The sequence below is a fragment of the Phocoena phocoena genome, chromosome 17 (assembly GCF_963924675.1).
Source record: "Phocoena phocoena chromosome 17, mPhoPho1.1, whole genome shotgun sequence".
Lineage (NCBI taxonomy): Eukaryota > Metazoa > Chordata > Mammalia > Artiodactyla > Phocoenidae > Phocoena > Phocoena phocoena.
Window position 1 is genome coordinate 41550352 of NC_089235.1, and position 21211 is coordinate 41571562.

The following is a 21211-nucleotide window of genomic DNA, read 5'->3' on the forward strand; positions in this document are numbered from 1 at the left end:
TAGAAACTGGTTTTTTAAAAAATATTAGGAAATCAAAAAATAATTCCCATGTAGAACTTGGAGACCTTGTTTCTTGAAATAAATCAGAAAATGAGTTATATGAATTCCCTGTGAAATTGATGGTGAGTTTGGGACAACATATCGTGATGGGCTTAACCACATTTTACGTTACTTTCACACCAGAAAGACCCCACAAAGCGGCCGCTTGCTGTCTACCAGGGTCTAATTTTATTGTCCCAAAGAAAACTAACAATTGGTGACAATTTATTGTCTCATTACAGATACAAATGGTGTATCTGAATTTACAATTATTTAAATGATTTGAAAGAAAGCAGAGGTTACCCAGTTTAACCCCCAGTATTAAATGTGAGATACTCTTCAGTGTCTCAGATAAGTGCTTCTTCTGCTTCAATACCATCAACATCTCACCATGCCATTTAGCAACTGAAGTTCCAGAGACATCCAGCACACCTGTAGGTGAAGTTCAGTCCCTCAGGGAGCTTACATTCAGCACCTAACCTAGGTTCTAAATGGAGTGTGACAGCATAAAGAAAATCTGATGAAAACCCTAACAGATTTTTAAACAGAGTAACTTTTTTTCCCTGTATTACATGCGTATTGAAACATCATCCAAAGACATCAACTATTTAGAGATACTTGCTGCTTATGTTGCATTGTCATTCGTTCCAAGTGTGTGTGTGTGTGTGTGTGTGTGTGTGTGTGTGTGTGTGTCTGGAGCTCTCACTCCAGATTCTGGGGAGTTAGTGAAGTTTGATCTAGGCAAGTTTCCCACCGCCTTTCCAAAAGACAAAGGGCCGTTGTCACTGTTTCTCATAAATTCTGTGATGTAAGCTGATTTTCCTACCCAAAGGAGCTTAAAGGGTGATAGGATGGACTCAATTTCCATCCTATGGATAGGATGGATTTCCACTGATTACTGATCTGGCGGGAGAGAGAATTCACACATCTACCAGATTTCTAATATACTTCTGTCACAGGAAGGAGGAAGGTGGTCTGCCTTCCTACTGCCTTGTCCGAGGACTGGGGATCTTTCCCGCACTTCCTTCTTTCACCACATGCCTCTTCTTTCCACGGGCATTTTTCTCTTCACGTTTACAAGTCCTTGCCAGCGTCTTACTCTACGGAGAGTGGGTGTATTTTCCACAGAACTCTCTACTTACCTGTTGAGGAAAAGGAGATGGCGGATCAGAGAGAGAGGCAGTGTTACCACAAAGTTTTTTTCTGATCAGGCGGTCTGAAACTATAATCACCGTGGAGGGAGAAATGGCCGAGTGGAGCAAGGGCAGAGAATGGTGGCAAACGCCACTCCAGAAAGCTGCGCCTTGCTGAAAAGTGGTAAAAGAAAGTAAAACGCAAATGATCTGAGATGCAGAGGTCAGTTGGCTAATTTAGGATGCTTTATTATAGAGACTCAAGTCCTCCCAGAATGGTGACATCAAGGTTAGTGAACCTTGAGAACTAGTGGGCCATGCTGAAAACGAGCAAGTCCCTCTTCATAAGTGAAGCAAGGCAGACCTGCCTGGTGCGTGAACTGGGGCAGGAGCTGCCTCTGGGCGGTCAGCACGGTCAGCCTGTGACGGTGAAACAGGAGGCGCGGCCTCCAGTCTCTTCCCTTCTTCGTTACGAAGTCAACTGAGTGGGTCCTGAACAGCATTTTCTGAAAATCAAATAGAGTCGGAAGATGTCAGAGCAAGGGGCCGGTTGTTTTGTGTGACTTTTGTTTCAGTCGTGTGTGTGTGTGTGTGTGCGCACGCGCGTGTGTCTGTGTACTGGGCCACAGTGAAAAATAGGCTTCCTGCCGTGGGTCTCAGATCACAGAAGTTGGAGAAACAGCTCTGGTCTGCTGGTCACCAAGCTCTTGAAAGCTGCCTCAGTCGGCTTGAATACCCAGAAACCTCTCCCAGTAAGCTCTGGGTGTTCTGTCTGGTTAAGGGCAGGTAGGCACACTTCTTTCCAGGGCTTAACAGTTTCTGATGCAGTCCTGCATCCCAGCAAGACGTCCCAGCAAGAGGTTGCACATGCTCTGTGTGTCCACCGGCAGGCGCCCTTGCCCTCGCTGCTTCACTGACAGCCTCAACTTCAGTGTGACAGTCGACCTCAGCCCTGCTCTCCAACGTGCCAGCCTTTGTTGTGGCGGGGAGCTGGGGAGGAACAGGGAGTGCTCTGTAAAGATTCAGGCAACCAATCCTAACCTTGTTTCATTGGGGCTGTGGGCCAAGACAACTCCAGATTCTTTAGAGGCGTGTCCAGGAGACTTTCTGCTTTGCACAGGTGGCTCTGACTCTGGGCATTCCATTGTTTAGAGCCGTCCATCCACTTGACCATGGCAGTGACCTCTGTCTGCCAGTAGGGAGGGGACCGGGGGCCTTCTGGGCCTCTTCCTGCCTTTTTAGAGATTATCTGTGCAACAAGACCAGTCCCTCCAGATTCCGTCGTGATCGAGGCACACCTAAGGTGGCCTTATCTGAAATCGCTGTTCCTGGGCAGTCTTTGGGATCACGTGACCGGCTATGTTACCCTCACCTCATCCGTTCTTACCTCAAGCTCTGAACCTTAATAAAGGTCTGATTTTAATATTCATAGATGAAGTTGTATTATACAAGGTTGGCTTTTTTCTCTAATGTTTTAACTAAAGAGGAAAACATGGAAGTTATTCTTTCCAACGTTTTTGGATTTAGCAAAATTGCTTACAGATGCAGAGGATAAAGGGTTTTTATCATCAGCAGAACTGGAGCATATTAAATCTGGAAATTCTAAGATGGCTGGGAGGGAATGTGATTGCTGCCTTCAAGTTACTGAAAGACTCTCCTGGAAAGCTCACACTCCCCTATACGACTGCGGAGGGCAGAATTAGGACCAGGGGTGGAAGGAGGCAGGTACCAGCCTGAGACAAGGAACGACTTCCCAGCAGCTAAAGAAACTGGGCAGCAGAGGCAGCTGCCCACAGAGGCAGTAGGTTCCCTGGCCCTGCAAGGGCTCCAGCCAAGGGGGTGACTGTCCACCCGTTGTGATAAGCTCTGACTTAGATACCAGGCAGCCTCCAGCTATGAAGACGTACGAGTTGAGATTGTAGTCTGTGAGGAAGGAAGATGTAAAGAATATTTGATTATTTCTGGGGAGGGATAGAGGGATGAAGAGGCAGAGCACAGAGGGTTTTCAGGGCAGTGAAACCATTCGGTATGACCCTCTAATGGTGGACACATGTCATTATACATCTGTCCAAACCCATGGAATGTACATCACCAAGCGTGAACTCTGACATAACCTATGAACTTTGGGTGATGTGTCAATGCAGGTTCATCACTTGTGACACATGTTGACAGTGGGGGCAGCTGTGCATGTGTCGGGGCAGAGGGTATAGTGACTGTACCTTCCTCTCAAGTTTGCTGTGAACCTAAAACTGCTCTAAAAAAAACAGCCTGCAGAAAAGAAGAGAGGAGTAACAGTACAATAAACTTTTAATTAAATCTAAATATGTATGTATATATAATAATATATATTATTCCTGAAGAAAGCACAGTGTCATTTTGTAGGGGACCTGCTTCCAGTGTTTGGGGCAGAAATCTTATGACCACTTGAACTTTTTGATGGAATTATGCATATTTCTGGTAATGCATAATGCTCTGATAAGATGAATTCGTATCTAACCTCTTGTTCTGTCTAACAGGGTCATTGGTTTCCTGGAAGCTATTGTCTGCATAAAATTTGGACAAGATCTCTTCTCTAAGACCCAAATACTCTATGTTGTACTTTGGCTTCTTTGTGTGGTAAGTCATTACTCTTTTACCCCAAAGTGTTAGTTAAAGTCCCCATGGTGTCTTCTAAAACAAAACAAAACAAAACACTCTTGTGTACCAAGGTTCCTTAGAAATTTATAGACAGGACATTCTACTGTAGTAACGCAAGATTGGCCACTAGTCTGAAGTTGAAGAATAAAGACATAGGACCACATGGCACCTAAAATTGGTCACCTTTGCAGGTTCTGGTCAAATGCCCTCAGCAGGTGCATCGCACTCTCATTTATTTCGCTTATGAGAATTCATCGACACTTGCTGAAAGTGTCAGGCCTGCCGTGAGGGGCTAAGGATAGTTCCAGTGCCCCGTAACATATGTATTACTGTCCAAGGGCTTATGTACAAAATGACAGACTGTTGTTTATAGGCCGGGTGAGGTGTTCTTGGAGGTAATCAGACCATACAGTTTCTTCCCCGCAGGCCGACTTTATAAGCCTGTGAAGGATGTGTTTTCCTCTCGGAAGGGAAGAGCCCTGGGGGCCTCCAGCTCCATTGTCCTGGGACATCTCCCTCCTCTTTCAAATGAAGCAAGATCTTGCCTAGCTTAAAATTCGGTGATTGCGCTTCTTAATTTGTTTTGTCACTTTGGGGAGGAGTCTTATTTTACATTTAAGATTCTTCCCTCTTACTTGGTCCAGAAAATTAACTCGGGCTTTTTTTTTTTTTTTTAATGATCATAGAAAATTTCAAACATATGTGGAAGTAGATAGGGGGTCGCTCACCCCTCATGCACCCATCATCCAGTTTCAGCAGTTATCAACCCATGGGCAGTCTTATGTCCTTATATTCCATACTCACTAACCCCAACCCTGGGCTACTCTGAAGCAGACCCTATTTCAGGGCGTATCTCTAAGGAAGATAAGGATGCTTTTTGGTTGGTGCAACCACCGTACCATTATCACACCTGAAAAAGAATTAATTCCTTCATACTGTCAAATAGCTAATCAACGTTCACATTTCTAATGTTTCCTTACATTTTGTATTTTTTTGCAGTTTATTTGAGTCAACATCCACTGATTGCAATTGGTTGGCATGCCTTTTAATAAAAGGTCTCTTTTAATCTACAGTTTTCCCTCTGTCTCTAGCTCTCTCCTTTACATTGAAGAAACAAGCTCTTTTGTCTTCTAGATTTTCCCTCAGTCTGGTTTTACTGACTCCATCCTTACTGTAACTTAACAGATTTCTTTGTCCTCTGTACTTTCTGTAAATCGGTAGCTGGATGTAACGGCTTAATCAGATTCAAGTCTAATTGGTGGGGGCGGGGAGCAAAACTAAACTCTGTATTTCTTTTTTTGTGTGTGTGGTACGCGGGCCTCTCACTGTTGTGGCCTCTCCCATTGCGGAGCACAGGCTCCGGACGTGCAGGCTCAGCGGCCATGGCTTACGGGCCCAGCTGCTCCGCGGCATGTGGGATCTTCCCGGACCGGGGCACGAACCCGCGTCCCCTGCATCGGCAGGTAGACTCCCAACCACTGTACCACCAGGGAAGCCCCTAAACTCTGCATTTTTAAAGTGTTTCTTATTGCCTTTTGTGGTGTCTATTTTTAGGGTTACTTGCTAGAAATCCTAACTGTGCCAGGGCACCTTGAGCCTGTTCTATCCTGTTTTATCTTGAACAATGAAAGGGAATAATGATCTCCTTTGTACTCAGGCTCCGGAATTAACGCTCAGAAGTATTTTTTCTGTTGCAGTGTGACTAGATATAAGGATTGGTTGGGGCAGTGTGTCAGATGGGCCCGGAGATCTCACCATGCGCTCCTCAAATTTCTGTCTGGCGTGGGCACCCCAGCTCTGTGAATTGTAGCGTGACCCATGGCAGTGGGCGGGTGTGGGTGCAGCCCTCACCTGGCGCCGCTGGGACCACAGGGAGGTTGAGGCAGACGGGACTCCTGGGACGTGGGCCAAAGGCCCTCCTCACAACGGCCCACTGTGGGCCTCCCCCCGGGGCATCAGCAGCCAGAAAGGTCTCCCCAAGGGCGTGTCCAAGGAGCGATCTCTGGTCACCCAGCCGGTGGGGCTCCTCCAGTCTCTCTCTAAGTTTTAGAGACTTTCACTCTGTTTTACTGATTAGACACTTAGCATATACCTCCTTACGTTGGCGAGTTTTGATCTGCCTTGGTGTCTGTGTGACAGTGACTTATTTTGAGGACATGCCCCGTTTCTCAGTCTCTGTATCACTTAGCATAGTCCCTTATAAGTCTGTCATGTTGCCACGTTCCTGTTAGAGCTGCCCTGGTGCTGGAGCCGCACAGGTAGGTGATAGTGGAGATTTATTCATGCTCACTAGGTGCCAGACACCGTTTGAAGCACTTTTCATGAATTGCATATTTGATCTTTACGCTTTGAGGGGAGGTACTTTATTATCCCTCTTTTATAGATAAAGGCGCAGAGAGGTTCACTAACTTACCTAAGGTCACACAGGTAGCATGTGGCAGAGCCAGGACTCAAACCCAGATAGTCTGGCTGCAGATTTCCTGCTCCCCCTCCACAGGTGTCCCCCTTCGGAGGATCTCCAAGTCCACGTGGGAATTACACATTCAAACTACTTATATTGCAAACATCATAAAAGATGTTTGGGTTGTAGTGAGGTAGATGGACCTAGAATCTGTCATACAGAGTGAGGTAAGTCAGAAAGAGAAAAACAAACACCATATGCTAACACGTATATGTGGAATTAAAAAAAGCGGTACTGATGAACCTAGTGACAGGGAATAAAGATGCAGACGTAGAGAACAGACTTGAGGACACAGGGAGGGGAAAGGGTACGCTGGGATGAAGTGAGAGAGTGGCACGGACATATATACACTACCAAATGTGAAATGGATAGCTAGTGGGAAGCAGAAGCATAGCACAGGGAGATCAGCTTGGTGCTTTGTGACCATCTAGAGGGGTGGGATAGGGAGGGTGGGAGGGAGACGCAAGAGGGACGAGATATGTGGATATATGTATATGTGTAGCTGATACACTTTGTTATATTCACTTTTTTATAAAGCAGAAACTAGCACACCATTGTAAAGCAATTATACACGAATAAAGGTGTGCAAAAACAAAAAGAAAGCTGTGTGTGCACGGAGCCAGAGGAGCCCTAGAGAGAGCAGCAGACAAGCTGGGGTGAAGCTCCTGGAGGTGATGGGTGCTCAGGATCACAAAGGGTCACAGTGAACGGCTCCCCCATCCCTCAGGTGCCCCAGCCTAAGACCCAGGCGGCTGCTTCCTCTCCTCTGTCAGCCCCCATGTCGGCCCTCCGGCTCTATCCATTCACCCGGGTGGCCCAGCTCCATCCCCTCCTCTCTGTTCCTACCGCCTCTGCCCTCTAGACACCCATTTTCTCCATTCTGCCCTTCACCTCCATTCCCTACACTGCTGCCAGAGTGATCTTCCATACTTCCGATCGGAACCCCTTTGCCCTGCGTAGAATCATTTTCCCTATCGTTGGGGCCTAGAGGGCCTAACAGTACAGCATTTCCCCCCACCAGGTTCAGAGCAATTAGAGATAGTCAGGATGGACGAAGGCTATGGAGACAGAACGGCAGCTTTACTACTGAGAGTCCACATTTTTCAGTATCAGCTTCAGGTGCGTGCCAACAAGGGGCTTCGGATTAGTGAACCCCAGAAGCAGACACGCTTCCTCTGCAGCCCCAGGAAGCAGGCCCCCCACATTGCGCTGGTGGCCTCGCACCCAGAGGGAAAGAAGGGAGACGCCCAGCTTCCTTATCTGTTATTCCCTACCCCGTTAAGATACTTGCCTCCCTGGGGAAGGGGCGAGGGGTGAGGGAAAGCAGGAGTGTTATACCGGGGAAGCTCCCTCTGTGTAGACAGAAACAGCAAGAAGGAAGCCGCATCCCCACCACAGACCTACCAGCTGAAATAGGAAGTCCTGCTTGTGTGTTTAGGGCCGTCATTCTCTGGATCGTTCACCACACCCACCCCCTGTACCCTGTGCTCGGGCTCCGCCAGACTATTCCTAGTTACCTCAACCCACCATCCTTCCCGACTTGTCTTGCCTTCACCCAGGAGGCTTCCTCTGCCCGATCTGAGTGCTTTTCCCTGCGTTCTCTACCTGGTGAATCTTAATGCCAAGACCAAACTTAAATCCGTGTCCTGCATGCAATACGCTCTCACCTGCGAGGCAGACTAGACAACCCTTCCTCGGGGGACCAGTCGCATTTGGTACATGTTTCTTTTAGTTCTAGCCCCAGTGTGATGTAATTTGGGGTATTTATATCGGTCTCCTCCACATGGCACTTCCTGCTCACAAAGAATAAGTTTCCATTGTCCTTTTGTCCCCACGGACGCTAGCACAGGAAACACTCGGCACACGCAGGGAGGAGAAAAGACTGAGGTCAAGGGACAAAGACCGGGACACACCGAGGCAGGTTGAGAGACAAGCACGTCCAAAGACTCGAAGCCATGCCCGTGCCAGCGTCACAAGAGGACGGCGACCTGTTTGGGGAGCAAGAAGGAGAGCGAGTTGGAGGCAGAGGGGGTCGTCTGCGTAGGATGGGCTCTGTGTGTCTTGGTTGGAGATTCGAAGGCTTTTCAGAGGAATGACTGTCTCATGGGGCAACTGGAGGGTGGGAGAGTATGGCGGGGGGCGGATTGGAGAAGGGCTGAGCCTGAGGGTGTTGGAGGGACCTCAGTGAGAACCTATCCAAGGCAGCGGCATTGAAGATGCAGAGAAAGGGCTGGATCTGAGAGCTCCAGAGCCCAACTCGATAGACGCTGTCCTCTTCTGAGAGCTGGGGAGGGCAACTCCAGGCTTTCCTGTTTGTGCCACTGGTGGCTTTTGGTGCTAGTAACAGGTTGGAGGATATCGGAGAAGCCCCTCGAAAGGAGATGAGTTAGGTGTGAGGGACCCTTAGATTTTACAGGTGAAGGTGTCTTGTGTCATTGGAAATTCTGGTCTGTCCAGTGGCACTGGAAAGACTCGGTCGGCACTGGAGGTGAAAGAGGTGGGAGGCACCTGTGTGTCGGGTATGGTTGGAGCCGTTGGGTCGGTAAGAGTCGGGGAACATAGTGTGGGAAGGAGGAGCTGGCTGAGAATGGCGTCTGGGGAGCAGCCACATTTTAGAGGCCAGGCCATGGGCAAGAAACAGCCACAGGAAAGAGGACTTTGAAGATAAGCAGAATCCCCCAGTTGGTGTTAGCAGTGATGAATGCCATGCAGGGGGACCTGGCCTGAAAAGAGGCCTTTGGCTGGGATGATTAGGGGTCCCCACTGCCTTGCACATTTACCAGTTAGAGAAAAAGAGTGGAAATAAGGTCCTGGCACGTTTTTATAATCATGGCCTTTATTAGAGAACAAGATTGGTCTCAATCTTAGGAGTGAGGCAAACATTATTGAGTGAGAGAGCGTTGAGTTACACCAGGCCTCCACACTAAGAGAAACAAAGGCCCCAATTATTCGCCTTGCCTGGTAGGAGAATGTACACAGAATTTGGGATCAGTGTGGAAGTAAAGCTCCCATATGCTGGTTAATAAGCTCCCCCAGCACCAGTTGTCTGATCAGTCTGGGTGAATTTGAGCACACCTTACCATAGCGTGGAAGCCACACGGGGGGGTGTGTGCTGCCTTGGCTCTCAGCCCTCACGTTTTTCTTTCTTTCTTCCTTTTATTTAAACAAAATCCGTACAACTGTCATTTTAAATCCAGGCCTTGACATTTTAAGTGGGTACGAGCCTAGATTTCCACAGGTGTGATTGCAAACCCATAAATTACAAGCTTTTGTCTCCTGGGACAAGTGTATAAAAGGGGCCTCTTGTACCCAGGTGAAGTGGTAAACTTGGCAGCTGCGGCAGGCCCTCTGCATGGCGATCGTGATGATAGGCATCAGTCTCCCGGCACCTGCCAGTGTTTGCCGGCCCCGCTGCAAAGCCAGCTCTGCTCAGCTGTCTGGTGCCGGAGCAGCCCCAGCTGCCCGCCTGCCCGCCCAGGGGTAGGGAGGAAGCTGGGGGACGAAGAGGAAGAGCCCCACACGCCCGCCCTCTGGTGGGCGGGTTGCACAGTGACAGCCAGCCCAGCCCTGACTGCTCCCACGGTCTAGCGGCGCGGCGCTGCCCCCACTCCCCACCCCCGCCGCCGCACAGCCACTGACTGGCCCATGGAGGTGGAACCTGTCCTCCCTGCCCTCCCTGTGAAACCTAGGCCGACCTGTTCTGCTCTTTGTCAAGGAGCTGACATATACATAGGTTGACACACTGCGGATGCTCTAGTCTTCCCACTCTTGCCATGCCGTGAAAATCGTACATTTAATGGTGGTTGTATATTAGAAATCTGAACAAGTACTGGAATATGTTAAAGATTAGAAGTAGTTTTCATTCTGTAATTTGAATATATTCATTCATTGCCTAATTTTTTGATGGAGGGGATATGAGCTTTTTAAAAAAAATTCCTAATTTATACCAGTTTGTATATGGATTTAATATAAAATGAACTAGTGGGTCTTCTTATAGTTCATGTTACCTCTCCACCATGCCGCTATTCACACTTCACTGATGTAGAAGGAGAATGGCCAGCTGGAGCGCTTGGACTCCTTTCTCTCTTGAGACTTAAGGTGACTCTGTGCGCCCAGCAGACACTCAGTGAACGTCACTGACCTGAGGAACTGGGCCGGGGCTGGACTACAAGTTGCGGTGATGAGAACGCACAGCCCAGCCTTCCCTGCAGTCTTGGCTCTACCCTCCAGGCTGTGGGCTGTGCAGAGGGATGGGATGGGACTGGCTCTTCCCATGATGCTTTGCTTCCTCCGGGAATGGGTGAGTGGACAGATCAATAGAGATATAAAGATGTGTAGACATAAAATCAGTATTTATCTCGATAGCCAGCCCTGAAATGAGATCCAGGGGTATAAAGAGACCTGTGTTCTGGCTTCAGTCTTGCCACACTCTAGCTGTGGGTCTTTGAGAAGGCAGTCGCCTCTGAGCCTTCGTTCCTCTGCTGTGAAATGAAGGGAATTGAAATTAACGATCTCTGAGGCAATGCCTCTAGATCTAAAGTTATGATTCTTAGAAAGAATTAAAATTATTCAAGAAGGGAAGAGTCCATCATGATTTCACAGCTGTTCCCATGACTGGGTCAAGGTGACAGGTCCCCAAGAGGAAATGCAGTGGAAGAGATGGAGGTTAGGAATCCTTGAAGAGGGTTCACTGTCACTGGGTTCCTAAATCAAGGAATTCTGAGGAACTGTCATGGCAGGACGGGCAGTTTGGTTTGGTTGGGTTTTGGTGATTCACTTACAGTCGCGAGGGGAAGGGGAGGCCTGGCTGGAGGACCTGGCCCAACACACTCCTTAGTCCAGACAGCCAGGAAGTTTTCCCCGACTTGTTGTTTTTTGACGCATTTTTAAACTTTGGATTCCTAGGTGCTATTTTTTTCCTTAAATTAGAGTATAATTTAGGGTGCAGGGGGGCCAGTGGGGCACACATGGGAGGAAGCGGAGGTGATCCTGGCCTCTGGGTACCCGTGGACCACGCCCTTCTCTTTTCACACCAGGGCTCACAAGACATTTTTATTTTCGCTTTAGTTTCCTATCTACTTAACTGAGAAAAACAAAAGCAACCAGAACTGGGGTCAGAGCCGGGCCACTGAGACTAAAAAGCAGCGCCAAGCCCAGGGCAGCGGTGTCCTGCTGGGGTCTGCCACCTACACGTGGGTGTGTGTCCTCAATGCCCTCCGGCACCACTGTGACCCCAGACTGAATGAAACTGCTTTTTCATTCAGAAATCCTCTTCCCCTCAGAAGCTGACAAGCTAAGTCCTTTTTTTTTTTTTTTTTTTTTTTTGTGGTACGCGGGCCTCTCACTGTTGTGGCCTCTCCCGCTGCGGAGCACAGGCTCCAGACGCGCAGGCTCAGCGGCCATGCCTCACGGGCCCAGCTGCTCCGCAACATGTGGGATCCTCCCGGACCGGGGCACGAACCCGTGTCCCCTGCATCGGCAGGCGGACTCTCAAACACTGCGCCACCAGGGAAGCCCAAGCTAAGTCCTTTTAACTCTTTCCAGTGATGGGCGGCAGGGTGCAGAAGATAGGCTGTGAAAATCAGGCCAAAAAGAAAAAAAAGAAGTACAATGTGGAGTCCTATACGTCCTCTTAGGCAGAACCTGCAAAGCTGTTCAGAAAATGCATCCCACCTGATCCCACATCTAGAAATGATCTTCACTCTGACAGTGGAGTCACAGTGGTAACTGTGGCCTCATCGGAACTCTTCTTGCCGAAAGCTTTAGGGGTGCTGCCCCCCGGGGTTCACCTCTGCCGCATCCAGCCATTCTGTAACTGGCATCCCGGGAGAGAAGGCAGAAATGCATCGAGCCATCGTGTATGAATTCCCGTTGAAACCCTGAAGTTCCGGGAAATGGAATCTTTTTGTGCACCCTCACTTATAAAATGGTTTTGTGCTTGTTTTTCTCTTCCAGGCTTTCACTACCTTCCTGTGTCTGTACGGCATGGTTTGGTATGCAGAGCACTATGGTCAACGAGAAAAGGTATAGAAGGGAAGGTGGAGATGGCCTTTTATTTAAACTAACCACGTCCTGCTTAGCGCTTTAGCCCAGACCACATTCACGTGAGGATGTGGCATGTACGGCACAGTGAGAGCCGGGTGTCAGCCTCCCTGCTTTAGAAACGTAGCCAGTTCAGAATTCACTTCCTATCAGTTGCCATCCTTACTTGTGACTGCCCTATTCAATAGGTCAGGACTTTTATCCTCATTCCTTAAGGGGGTTAAAGCTTAATTATTTGTTTTTATATATATATATATATATATATATATATATATATATTTTTTTTTTTTTTTTTTTTAAATTGCATGGCAAGCCCCAGAGCAGTTTTTGAAAAGCTAGGTTTTTCACTCTGTCCAGGCCTCTACCTGTATCCCAGCCTGGGGCTCCCATCTGGAAACTCCTGCCCTGCCCACTTCATAGTAGGTGAAGATTAAGGTAGAGGATAGATGTGAGTGGGCTTAAAATGCTGTAGCAGTCTTGTCAACTGTAATTATTTTTAAGTAAAAATAACAGCTTTCATCCTTTATTCATACTTTTAGTCTAGGGAGCTAAAGGCGCTTCCTAGAAGATGTAATCTGCATCACCTGGGATATAGCCTTGATCTTATAGCAGAGAGCATAAGCGTGAGGTGATCCTGCACTTGCTGGTGGGGATCCCCAGCCCGGGAGAGGCCAGGGTTGAGCAGCCTCGCTTGTTTGCTGGTCTCCTCCTCCCGGGAGCACTTGAAATTCCACCACTAAGCCTGCCTCTCTCCCTAGACCTACTCAGAGTGTGAAGATGGCACCTACAGCCCTGACATCTCCTGGCCTCACAGGAAAGGTACAAAAGGTATCTCTCTCTTGCTCATTGTTAAAAACGCTCCTGGGTCCTCTCCCTCCCAAGGCCCAGTAAAGGGATTTAGCATCAGTATTTATCTTCCGAATGTTGATAAATATATGCCCTGAAGGGTCTCAAACCTACTCATCGCATGTCTCCTGTTACTCACTAAGAAACATGCAAAGTGCTCACAGGTTCTGCCCAAGAAACTTGCTTCGTAAGAAGAGGTGCCACGTGGTTCTGCCTTTTCTGAGACAGGAAAACGTAACAAGATCCCACTGTCTCAAGCATCCTGATGGGGATGTTCCTCCTCTTGGCTTTCCCCGTGAGTGAAAAGCATTAGGAAGAGTTGTGTGCCAGGAGGAGAAACCTTTCCGAAGAGGTGGATCGACTTAATCATGTTCATTCAAGAGATAGGCCAGCATGAGAGGGATCTCAACAGTGTAGTCAGGGATCTCCCACTGGCCTCTCTCCAAGGAGCATTTCGGAAAGGTTTGAGGCCACCTGGTTTTCTTAAAGAATTTGACTCGTAGAACAATGACCCAGAGGAGGCTCCACTGGATGGTAATTCCGTGTCAGTTATGAGCTGATTGTGGGCTTGACTGAAGGAAGAGAACTGAATGTCAGAGACCACGAATTTTAACCCACAGAATTGCTCAGAGAAGCGGGGACAAGGGAGGGGAAAACACTGCTGAGGCAGTTGCTCTCCTGAGTTCTTTTGGGGTGAAGCTCATCACAGCTGTCCCTGGGGAAAACTCTACCGAGTGCTGGTCACCCTGAGATGATTTCTCCTGAATCAGCAACCTATTATGGAATGCTGATGGAGGTAGGCACAGGGGTTCCCCTGGGCTCCCTTATTCAGAACCATCCTAGAGATCAGTCCATGGCGATTCCGGGTTCTCCACTGAAAAGACTAAAAGAAACAAGCAACGGTAGAGATATATTTAAATGAAAGGTAGACAGCTTAAAAAAAAAAATCTGAGCCCTGGAGCAGAGAACCTTTTGGCATAGCTGCTAAGCCAGAGGTTTTCCATGTTCTCAGCCCGAGGGCGGAGCCAGCCTAATGCCAGAAAGTTCCGATGACCTTCCAGGCCTCACACACCCCTACCCGGAATGCCCACCCTCACCCCACCAGTGCCCTGGCTCCACCCTCCACCTGGCTGATGCCTGATGATTGCCCAGCACTCAGCCAATGTAGACGTCTTTCTCTAAGCTCCCACACAAATGATAGAGCATGACAGACGACACCGTCCCCGCAGACCGTGAGCTTCTTGAGGACATGTGGCATCTTCAGTGTATGGCTCCGGGGCTGCCTGTCATGAGCAGCAGATTTGTAAAGGTGGCTTCCAGATCAAACCATTGAGGGCATGTAATATCTTTGATTTTTGCCAAGTCAAGAATCCATTCCCATTTAGGGATTTAGAAACAATGGTGTGTAGCAGGTCAAGGTGTGGACACCTAGTTGATGCGTCCTTTGATTGCTAAGGTAGACTCGACACCCATGTGGTTTGTTTTAATTGTCCCTCCTTTGTGCTTCGATGTTATTTGTGCTCTCACTTCTGGTCCCCATCACCATGACCACGATCCGCCCTACGGTGTGAACGTAAACATCCTCAGGACGCTCCTGTCTTTGTGGAGCCCATGGCTTGCACACCCTGGCCCCAGCTGTGCTAGCTCAGTGCCGGGGCTTCTGTGCCTTGATTCATTAACGAGGCCACTAGATGGCGCACAAGGACCAGTGGAGGAGCGGTGGGGCGGCCCGGACAGGGAGAACCAGAATCAGAGGCTTCAGAAGCCCCGAGCCGGGAGCCCACAGCCCACGGTGACGGTGTGTCCCGATTCCTTTGGCCAGGTTCTGAAGATGGCCCACCCAAGCATCCAGGCAACAACGAGAGCCATTCTTCCAGAAGAAGGAATCGACATTCCAAGTCAAAAGTCACCAACGGAGTTGGAAAGAAATGAAGGACCCTGGTTAATCAAAGATGTTCCAGGGAGTGCCTCAAACCGGGAGGGGACGGAATCGGCTGGACCTCCCTGCGGGGAGGTCGAAACGTATAGCGTGAACGGGAAGGAGTGGGGGCTGGGAGGGGTCATTATTTGAGAGCATAAGTCTTGTTGCCCACAGACCCGGCCACACGGGGCAGACCACTGCTGGGGGTCCTTCGCCACTCGGGTGTCTCTTGTAACTTCAGCACTTGGCACGTGGTCACCGGTAGCAGGACCGTGCTCAAAGGAGAGGGTAGCTATTTACTCAGTTGCCAGAAGCAGTTCTGTGCTTGCGTGCGTGTGTTGTGGATGCAGTTTAAACATCTTCACTCAGGCAGGGCGCCAACCAGACAGCTGACGGACTGGTCACCAGGTTTTATTTTTCTGAATCTGCCTTTCCGTTTGACTGACTGGTTTAAGTCCAGGCCACTTACCTGTCTTTTATTTTGTTGTTTCTTATTTTTTATGTCAGGATGCTTAACAAGCCTTCAGAAGCCACCTCTCTGAGGTTGAATTGGGGGAGGTTTCTCTTTTTTTTCCTAGAGAAAAAAAGGGGGGGAGAGTTTGTGTTACACTTTAGCAGCCTTCTCCCCGTTTTAGGACCTGAAACTACACAGCGGTGGGTGGAAACCAGGCTGAGGAAAGGTTAGCTACCCACGTAGGATCCTGGGCTTCGGATCGGAACCTTTTTGTTCCCTTTCCAATGTCGCTTGTCCAGACTTATCCACAGTGCACAGGCGTGGACCTGCCGAGAGGCAGTGCTCACCGCAGCCCCTCCCCCCCAGGTGCCTTTTCCATTTTGTTTGTTTTCCTTCCGTGGTGTGTTGCTGACATTGTCTTTTAGTCCCGTGTGAGGTGCTGGTGAGTATTCCCTTTCATCCATCCGTGCCATGCTCTAGAACATTGACCCTGATAGTTCACCACCTCTGATGGATCCCTGTTTTAAATAAAACGGTTCACGTTAAAGCCCATCAAATTCTGTCTCTGTAAAGTGCTCATTTCTTTGCCTCTTATTGGTATTTTCCACTATTTGTAAGCAATCACCGTATTTTTCAAGTGACTTTAGGATAGTAAGAATGTGTATGTGTTTCGCGTAGTGAGAAGAAAAGAGAAGAAAATGTGTACTTTAGAGGGCTTACAGACACATATGTCCCTTTTCCTAACCTTCCCAAGTGATCAAGAGGAAATGAACAAGATAGTCATTGTTTTCTTACTAGGGTAATGGTTACATCAACCAAGCTGGATTTTTTTCTCTAGCAAGTGGCCGGTAGGCAGTTGATTTTCCTACAGATATAAACTTGCTGCAAGCCACCCTTTTGTTCCCTCATTTCACAGAGCACAAAGGTTTCGATGTCTTTTCCCCCTTTAAGGAAGTCTTTACCCATAGAAGTGTCATGTTTTTCTTTTCCTGCAAAAGAATCCCAGGGTGAAGGGGTTATAAATGAGTCACGCAAAGCGAGGATCACCTGCTGTGCTCATTGCCAGCAGAGAAGCCTCGCCAGTCACCGGGCTGGTGCGCCGGATTGTGCCGGCCCTGTGGTCCCAGCAGCGGCCCCATCCTTCCCGTGATAGTCCTGAAGAGAGGCAAAGAGGTGCTTGTCCCATAGACCCCCGCGCTCTTCTATCACCCATCAGAGAGGCCTTTCTTAAACAGGGGTACAATGTAAAATTTGTTTGACTTTGAAAGTAGGTGAGTTTGTTTCGTTTTGCTTCTCTGAGCACGTCTGTGCATCACGGACATCGTGTACGTCGTCGGCCTCAACCCCACTTCCTCGTGCTGGGCCACCTCCCTGAGCGTCTCCAAGTTCGTTTCCTGGCGCTTTAACCCTCCTCTGATCGATAGCCGGGTGCGGCTGAAGAAGACGTTTCCTTCTCCAAGGCCGGCCTAGGAGAGGCACCTGCCCACCTGCGATGACTTGGATTTCCTTGGGTCACGTGAAAGCAGAATGCATGTGAGACAGTCTTTCCTCAGTGGCTTTGTACGGAACGGCCGGGAAAGTCCTCAGCTGCTTTCCGTGTCCTTTCTTTGAGTTTAATCTTTTTTTTTTTTTTTTCCCTTTCAGTAAGAGCTCTTGACTACAGTGTTTCCAAAACTAGTGCTTTCCTTGACCAGCCAGATCCACGGCTGCCATTTCCTCCTAGAAACTGTGCTGCTGTGTTTGGTCTACTTTTTCCACTCATTTCTATGCAAATGGGCTTCACATTGATGAAATGTAAAATTTTCCTTGTCACCTATGTTTACTAAAGATCGCCTTTAATCCCTTTAATCAGAGTTGTCATTTAGTATCAGAAACGATTTGATTGCAAGTGATCTCACATTTGCCATTTACAAACTGCCCTCTTAAAAGGCACCATTGTTTTGGACGTAATACGCGAAGAATTCTTTACGTATATTTCTCTGTATGTAGCATGGCATGGAGTGTTGAGTACTTTTTCTTTTTTGTCATTCTTGGTCTTTCCGTGGCCCTTCCCTGCTTTTCTTGTGTCTGTTTTCACCATTTGTAAAAGCCTTAGCCAAACTGCTCCCATAGCAATGCTAGGACACTTCGTTGACCTGTTTTAAGCATTTTGATGATAAAAGACATCCTATAAATGCCAGTCTTATTTTCACCATGACTGCTTCTGTAGTGAGCTCATGAGTAAAGTACTCACCTAGGAGAAATAAAATTCTTTACCAAATCCATCAGGTTCAGCCCTATTGGTCTCCCCTCTGAAGCCGCTCTGCATCATCTCTAAGTGATACCTCTTTTTGTCAGGGGTCTCCTTGTGGAATTGGACCCTTGGGTTGCCTTACTTGTTGATAATAGTGCAGTTACTCAGGCCCTTACGGGGGGAGCTAAATGCAGGGTGGAAGAGAAAAAATTTAACCATTGGAAACCAGAGGAAGTGAGCACTTTAAACAGGGGGGATTCATTTGTGTGCTCTGTGCTCTTTTAATTATGCGTAGGGTTACCCGCGTGTTCACCAGGTGGGCTTCACTTACAGAGTTCTTATTGCTATGAAAACCAGGTATCCCCCAGGTAGGTAATTGCAAATCCTCAATGTATTTCCCACTTTTACGATCGAAATCAAGATGCGAGGAGAACCAAGACTTCTGTTCATCAGTGTTTCGTTACAGGTGCCTCTCTTGCCTTCACTGTGCATGTGCATTGCAAGGGTTATATTTGAGATTTGGTTCTTTATGAGTTTCACCATTAGTAATGGCTACGACCAATGGGCTTCAGAGTCTGGTTGCTAGCCCATAATAGATTTTTTCAACATTTCACTTTATCACATTTTATCCTAAACCTGATGCTAGGACTATCACAGGTGAAGGTTACAAAATTTTTTAATTTAACTCTCATATTACCTTTGATGCAATAAATACCTACAGCTTTTTTATTTTGCTGTCTTCTGTGAATTTAGAGGAATTATTTTTAATGTCTACCAAAGAAGGGGGAAAATAGTTGGATGTGTATATTTTGGGGTTTTGTTTTTTTAGTGTGTGGGAATGCTGAAATGTAAAAATTTCCTTGTCGCCTATGTTTACTAAAGATCGCCTTTAATCCCTTTGAGAAATTCATCTGCAACTTTGTCTACCTTGACGTTACCTTTCTTCCATCCCCTTCTCATAAACCCAGTGAGGACAGAAACATCATTCAGAAAATAGAATTTGCCTGAGAGTTTTGCTTTCCCAGCTGATGGCAACCAACCACCCAACCTCCTTAGCCATTCTGGGCTCATGCTTGAACCTCCTGTGCCCCAGGTGTTAACTTTGTTTGCTTGTTTTGTTACTGGAATGCTCTGAAAACGTTCTCCAAGGGCCTGCAAGTTGTGGGCTCCCATATGCCCCAAATGGCAGGAAGGTTTGCTCCGATGTGCCCGGCCTCCACACGGTCTCGCCAGGGCCTCAGATACCAGTGTTCCCGTGTACCCCTTTTCTGGACGCTGAGTAAAGGGGACTCGTGTGGCTTTACAACACAGGAAATAAGGTTTGTTTGCCTTTAAAAGAAAAGTAGATAAACCTGAGACCAAAGACCTAAAATATTGCATTCTCATGTCTGAAGTATACATATTATAGCCTTAATTACAGTGTGAAATTGCAGGCAGGATTTATGTTACAATCCATACTGGAAAATCTGGACTGTAAACCTTCTTGTTCTCACTTGCCTGACTCGGTCTCATCAATCCAACTACATATTCACGGGCTGATTAGGTATTTTATGGTTGCAACCTGGGAAAGGCTTATGAGGATCCCCAGGTTTCAAAATGTTGAGAATCCTCTACCTTCTCTTAGACTGTGTGAAATCCAGGCCAAGAGCAAGGGGATGAGTTCACTAGGGCCACCGCTAACAAATCTTCCAAAGGCATTTGAAGGACTGGGATCCTTCGCCAGACCTCTGGATGGGGCTCTTGGAAACCCCTCCTTCCCTCGAGTCTCCCTAGTGGCCACCGTAGCACTCAGCTGGCTTTGCTGGAGAGCCAAGTGCCAGGGCAGCACTTCTAATTCCAGGGGAAGGGGGTCCCTGTGACGCCCCCCCCCCACACACACACCCCTGTGACGTATGTGTGTTCTTCAGTCCTGTGAGTTTGCTGTTAATCCCTGTTTTCCTGGGTCATGAGGCTTGAGTACTTGACCCAAGAGTACACAGCCACTAGGGGGCGTCAGATCAACCCAGAGGCTTATGCTCTTTCTCCGACTCCAGGCTCCTTGTCTTAATTCTTGGGCACATGTCTTAAGCCCCATTACCGGAACCGAGCCTCCATCTGGCCCCCTTCCTTGCTCCCAGACAGCCTCGACAAATGGCTTATGAGGAGCCCCTGGGGGCGCCCACGCCTTTGCCTCCCCTACCCCTGGTGCTCGCTTTGTAGCGATGGCCAAACCTCCAGGCCATCCTTGGTGTGATTTCAGCTGGTTGCACGCTTGGTGGAAGGAATAACTGGTGTCTCACGCTCCTCGAAGCAGGGTCCCATCTCTCTCCATTTGGGTTCTTTTCCTGATGTTTTGGTGCATTCTGCAAACTGTCAGCGGGCAATTCCTTCTGCCCGTAGCAGCTCCCTCTACCCTCAGGAATCTGATTTACGATCCGGCGAGGCCATAAACCTCTGCTCTTCACTTCTGAAAAACAGCAAAGTATGGGAAAGAATGTAAATTATAAATACTGAATTCCTATGGTCAGCAATAATGTAACGGCCTGGGTTGTTGTGTTTTGTGTTTTTTTCTTTAAATGTGGTATCCATATGGCTTTAATTTCTAAGGGCCTGCGTTCCCCCCTGCCACCATCACCGTATTTATAAGGAGAACAGATAACAGTGAACTATCCCACTGGGTTAGAGTGTTTTTTTCCAAAATGAGAAATAGCATTTTCTGATGACTCATTGGCCCAGGATTGAAATGCCTCTCTTCACAGAGAGGGATAGGACTGTAGGTGACAGTGACAGTGACACCTCCACAGTCATCAGCCTGCCAATCTGGTCGCTCTGCTACGAACCAACCCCTGGTGTTGTCACTTAGCAAACCCCACCCCCAATTTTGGCTTTCCAGGAGGAGGATTTTTTCTGTAAGATGTTTTGAAATTCTCTTCCTGTCCCTCTTAGCAGTCAAGGTCTGCTCACTCACTGGGAACAGACTTCTTACTTCTACTTTCTGCAAACAGTGAAAACAGCTGCAAACTCATCCTGAAGACCAAACGGCGGCCGGGTTTGAGTTTTCATTCCTGGGGTGGGTCAGCGCCAGGCTTAGACTTCACACGCAGGGCAGAAGCAGCTCCTCTGAGGCTTGAAGGAGCCACTGGTCACCAGGTGAATTCCTGCTGCCCTTCTCTGACCACAGAATCCAGTACCTGAGATCATTCTGCCAGTCTTCAGCATTTTTGCCCTTAAACCCAACCTCGTCCCAGTTCAAAATGATGGCTGAAAGCTGCAAAAACACCCAGGGTCCCAAGCTACTGTGAGAACGGCCCAAGTCTGCCAGAGCATCTATTAAAATTGATGGGTTTGTGTTTTTCTTCGTGTGGTCAGGAAGTGTGCTGACAGCAGAGGAGGGTGCGTGAGAACATGGTGCTTGAGATCACAGGCGTGTCCACCCACAGAAATATATAGGCTTACAAGCACCTAT

The 21211-nt window shown here is 48.2% G+C and overlaps 1 protein-coding gene across 1 annotated transcript in view; it reads left to right on the plus strand.

Annotated features, from left to right (window-relative positions):
* The window catches only part of PTDSS1 (phosphatidylserine synthase 1), a 64399-nt gene extending 49309 nt beyond the window's left edge, over positions 1 to 15090 (plus strand). Inside the window, exons 10-13 of the mRNA XM_065895219.1 lie at positions 3689 to 3788; positions 12226 to 12294; positions 13071 to 13140; positions 14981 to 15090. Of these exons, the coding sequence (XP_065751291.1) occupies positions 3689 to 3788; positions 12226 to 12294; positions 13071 to 13140; positions 14981 to 15090 (349 nt within the window). The remainder of the gene's footprint in view (positions 1 to 3688; positions 3789 to 12225; positions 12295 to 13070; positions 13141 to 14980) is intronic.
* Positions 15091 to 21211: the final 6121 nt, after the last annotated feature.